Source organism: Amblyomma americanum, chromosome 10, assembly GCF_052857255.1.
Source record: "Amblyomma americanum isolate KBUSLIRL-KWMA chromosome 10, ASM5285725v1, whole genome shotgun sequence".
Lineage (NCBI taxonomy): Eukaryota > Metazoa > Arthropoda > Arachnida > Ixodida > Ixodidae > Amblyomma > Amblyomma americanum.
In genome coordinates, this window is record NC_135506.1 from 55,097,432 (window position 1) to 55,102,569 (window position 5,138).

At 42.5% G+C, this 5,138-nt stretch overlaps 1 protein-coding gene across 2 annotated transcripts; it reads right to left on the reverse strand.

Annotated features, from left to right (window-relative positions):
- Positions 1-252: 252 nt before the first annotated feature.
- Positions 253-4,366, reverse strand: LOC144106913 (uncharacterized). 2 transcript variants are annotated; one of them, XM_077639873.1, is made up of 6 exons: positions 4,104-4,366; positions 3,262-3,790; positions 1,851-2,022; positions 1,144-1,292; positions 866-1,064; positions 253-393 (listed from the first exon to the last, which is right to left on the reverse strand). In XM_077639873.1, the coding sequence occupies exons 3-5, from the start codon at positions 1,961-1,963 to the stop codon at positions 898-900; spliced, it is 429 nt and encodes a 142-aa protein (XP_077495999.1). In that variant the 5' UTR covers positions 1,964-2,022; positions 3,262-3,790; positions 4,104-4,366; the 3' UTR covers positions 253-393; positions 866-897. The 2 variants fall into 2 exon arrangements, with proteins under 2 accessions (XP_077495999.1, XP_077495998.1); XM_077639872.1 differs by having other exon boundaries at positions 253-1,064.
- Positions 4,367-5,138: the final 772 nt, after the last annotated feature.

A 5,138-nucleotide genomic window follows, 5' to 3' on the forward strand; every position in this document is an offset into this window, starting at 1 on the left:
AAGCATAACGCTTTTAAGATCACGCAGATACTGTCGTATAGCGTATGGTGTGTTCACCACAGTCTGTCGCTAGTAATATTTTCTAGAAGACAGCAATGGTTGCTAAATAAGTGGTAGTAGTGCATTGGTTCTTTCGTAATGGCAGATAACAAGTATGGGAGATTTCAATCTTAAAAAAATAAAATGAAGGGAGAGCCTCAGTCTAGCGACCAACGTTCTAACAAGAGGACTTGTCTTTGTCAGGTCAAGTGCGGTCATCATTGGCGGGGGTTATATAGGCCCTTCACTCTAAGGAGGATGGACTGGGGTTATGGTGGGGAGTGGAGTGAGGAGGGTTGGAAGATGGCACACTTGGTCTTCAAACAGCTGTTGTCTGGCCATGGAGGCTGTCACCTACAGGTAGGGGAGAAGCAGGTTAATAGCCATACTGACATGAAAAGAATGCAAAAACAGACCCCCCCTTTTCAAAAAATATGCAACAGGATCAAAATGAACGATGGCAATAAAACAGAAAGAGGTAAAAAAAGCTAAAGGAAAAAAAATGCCATAAAGGAAAGGATAGAGGCGATAAAGTGGCTATCAAGGTTGCATTTTTTTCCTTCATAATCTACGCAATCCCCAGCGTATAGTGCACAGTGGTCTACATACTTTCTAGTGGCTGCATGATTTTTCCTACTCTGCCTTCTTATGTTTAGTAATATCTGTTTTTATTTTTTTGACGAACCAAACATTTTGGTAACTAGTTTTCTCTAATTAAAGTATACGGTGCATGTCATCACATCCTTCGCTGTACATTTTTACCTGTCACAATGGCTATCAAGCCACATTCAGATTTGGGACATGCGGTAAACCCCGTACTACTTACCGGTATTTTCTCTGCAGATGGTAAGAAACTGATCATTGTCTGTTGAACCTTGACTTTCTTTTCTCGACCAGGTTCTCTTTTGGGGCCTTTGGAAAACTGCTGCTGAGTGGTGGACGAGATTCTGGAGCAGTTTTCCTCTCCTGAGGCTGCATGCTCTCAGCCATGGCCACAACCTTGTCAAGGAGGCGTTTGACGTAGCCTGTGTGAGCATTTCATCTTGTAGCTTGTGCAATATTCACTTTCTTCGTGACCAAATAAACTAGGTGGTGCAAGCTCACCATGAGTAGGTGACTCCTTTACTGGACAAGCTGTTGGGTCACCACCTGCTGCCTTTGGGTAACGCACACACCATCGAAGTGTGCCATCCTTTGTGCGTGCCTGACCACGTCCACTGTTCTCGTTGTAGTGAAGTACAGCAAGTTGGGTCCTGAAAAAGTTGCACAGGACAGTGTGAAAACGTGTTACCTTGTAACATATGTAAACAGTCCAACTGTAAAGATCATGTGACAAAAGAAGGTCACTGATGGGAGTTGAGCACAACACCATGCTAGCAATTAGTGCTTGAAAGCACCATGAGCACGCGTGATGAAAATACTGAAGGAGCAAAGTACTACTTTTGAAGAGCTATGAGAACAAAGCATCGCCTCAGTTGCCGGGCGGATTGAAAATGAAAATGCAGTGCTTGCATGGTGAACACAGCCGAAACTCTAAATTTCCACAAAGTGTCGGCATGTAAAACCCCTTCTGATTCGGTCGACTGTGTTTTTAATTTCTGTTTATACGACATAAGAAATGATGCAGCTATTGACAATTTCAGTAAGTGTAATTTAAGATGGGCACCTGTTCATGTAGTTGCGGCATGTGCCTACATGCCTTTCACTTTTTCTACAGATGCATGTCTAACATTTGTTTTGTTTAACACAATTGTTTTGTGATATGGATGGCTTCTGACTGTAAAAGTAGAGAATAGAAGACAACAGCTTACCTGGCCCTCATTCCCAAATACGAATAATGGTAGGTCTTTGGTGCAAAATGCACTAGAAGGCTATGAAAAGCCTCTAATCCATAGGTTTGATGTCTAGTAGATAGCCACGGCATGTCTTGCAGAAGGGCCTTAGAATTTGCAATGTCTTGAAGCTTCTGGAAAGCCTTTGATTCTAAAAAGAAATGGCCATTATCATCTCTTTGTAAAGCTCTAAGTGTGCGGCTTGCTGTATGCTCTGCATCAACCAGTTAAAAAGTGTTTCAGTGCACCTGTAAATAAACTTGTGTTCAGTAATGCACATCTTATAAGTTTCGATAGTTTTAATAAACATTGGTATTTGAGGTGCACTGTAATAAATGGTATGAAATAAACTGAAACAGCCATTATTTGCTTAGCTCATGAAGCTTTTCATTGAAATTCTGCTGCACTGCACAGGTAGCTGAAATCTTGGAATCCAGAGGAACGCTCTTGGAAAATCTTGGAACCCTCAACAACCATAGGTTGTCCAGCCTCTCCATTGCATTGCCTGCCATTTCCTCTTGATTTCTACTAAGATATCATTAACTCGTTTGTTCACTTACCCACTCTGCTCTCTTCATATCATAATGTTACACTTTTCACTTTCACAGCTTGCAACATTGTACTCAATCTAAGTTCAACCTTTTTTGCTAATTCTGTTTCTGCACCATAAGTGAGTACTGGTAAGATACAGCTGTTGTATAATTTCCTCTTGAGCGATACTGGTAAATTACCATTCAATTTTCAGTATAATTGTTAAATGCACTGGTCCCTATTCTTATTATCCTGTTTCTTTCACTCACATGGTCTGGATCTGCGGTCATTACCTACACTAATTAGACCTCTTCCCTTCCCACTATTAATGCTTCGCTGCCTATCATAAACCACTGCTCGCTTCAGAGACTGTTGGACGTTGCTTAAGTTCTATGCATAAAGTTTTTAGACCCACTGTTCGGCTTTGCCTGTCGAGGTCATCGATAATGCTTTGCAGTTTGTTCCGAATTCATTTTTCGAAAGCGCTAAAACAAAACGAACAAAGAAGGAACACACATGGACAAGTGCTCATCCCTGTCTGTCCCTTCTTTGTCCGTGTTGTTTCAGCGCTTTCGAAAAATGACAAACATGCACCAACTAGCCCCATTTTTCACTCTTCTGGAGTTCCGAGTTCTTTAGCAAGGCAACGTGATCACCAAATTTCATTAACTCTTATTGCCAGTTCTCATTTGAGGTCTGTGAACACCTCCTGTAAACACGCAGTGAATAGTACTCTAGAGATTATGTCTTCGTACCTGAAACCCTCTCTTATTGGAATTTTGTTACTTTATATATCATACCTAGATGTGCCTAATTCGCTAGGGCCTTTCACGTATTTTCATTACAAAATTTAACATACCTTCTCTGAGCCACTGCTTGGGTTCGATGTCACCGTGCAAGCACGTGGGGAACGATGCCTGGTCGTGTGTGTGGATGTCCCTTATGTGGTTAAGAAGTGACAGCCATTTGGGCACAATGAGTTCTGCTTTGCCTTCGCTAGATGCTGCCGCCCAATACAGATGGTTGCACACAGACTTAATCCAGGGTGCAAGTTCCTTGCAGTTATTTTGTTTTGCAGCTGTGTGCAGTTTCTTGGTGATACCTAAAATGCATATTAAAAAAATAGGACTAATGTAATATATTCCATTAATATGCTGAAAATAACACTATCAGCCACCATAAAGCCACAGCTGCTAGATACATTTTGCCATGTGCCACACGTCGAACTCATGGGCGATTGCAGCTTTGTTGTTGCGGAGAAAGCACTTGATCTGTGTATGACGGTCGGTCACCAGCACTGCTACCTTGATGCTCTCACTCTCCAGAAAAGCAAGGCCTTGTTTCAGGCCTTCTAACTCCATGCGACAGCTGCCGCCAGCATCATTGGACTGTGGTATGATAATGGCAAAGGATATTGAGTGATGTGTAGCGTGCCTACCAATTAAAAAAAAGACTGCATGCATTCAGGTCTCTCCTCCCAGCTGTAACTATTTTTAAGAAAATAAATCTTTGTATTTCTAACAATGGTAGTGCTGTGCTGATGCTTCATCTACCAGCACGGGGATTCAAGGCTAAGCCAATGATAATGCATGTGCTGTAGAAAGAAGTCATGATATTTAAATGTTGCGTTACAGTTCATTTGGCGGCATTAGCGAGCTATAGAAATTTACAGAACGTTGTTGTAGCAAAGTGGAAACGCACCTGCACGACTTCAAAATGCAAGACTTTGTGGCGTTCAACGTCCATCAGAGTATACGTGCCATATTTAGCACTAAATCCTGGTGAATCAGCCCGTCCATCTCCAGCAAGGTTCACCTGTTGGCCTTGCAAGCAGACTTTTCTGCTCTTCTTTCCAAACCTGAAAACAAAACAGTGCGCATTGGACCTTGACCATGCAAAGAAAGCTGGAAACTTCTTCGCAATGACTCCTTACCCTGTCAATTGCAGGACACAGATATGAACGCTGGATTGCAAAAAATGTTCTGTTGCTCACAACTGGTACACCAATTGAAGCCAGCATTCTCAGTGTAGCTGTTGGGTTGCATCCAGAGAAGAGAACTGCTGCGCAAAGCTGCAGGTTGAGCATCGGCTGCTGTTTTTCGACGTCCTGATTACACCAGTAAACGAAATGGCCAGATGCACACTCCCCATAAACTTCTAGAAGTGTGCCTTCACACTCGAATCTGACTGTACGAGGTGCGAGGCACTCTGTGCACAGCTGGAAAAGCTTCCAAAGGTACTTCTCCTGCACCAAAAAAATTTTGTTGCCGGGTTCATCTGGGGAGTTTCCGACACATCCGTTCCTGGAAGAGAATGGGCAAATCTTCAATCACACTGGACAGCCTAAACATGCTACCTTGCATGAAAAACATGAGTGAATGTTTATGGCACCAGAGTAAAAGTAGGGCAAACAGGTTTTTATCATACTGTTAATAAATCGCATACTTCTCTTCAAATTCTTCGCATGGAGTGTAGTCCTCATCATCGTAGTGCTCATCTCCACCTTCGTCTTCTGTGCTGTCATCCTTTTCAATGGCCTCTCTTTGGATTGGCATGGTCGTTTGAGTGGCTACATTTATCATTGGGCTGCCAACCTGAATGCCTAAAAATCATGTGATATGTGCAGCTGCATTTAGTAGTTGTTACCACTGCACGCAACATAGAATATGCGGAAATTTTAGTACAACTGAAAACCTCTATAGCGCTTTGCCCCCTTCCCCGTCATTATTGTACAAA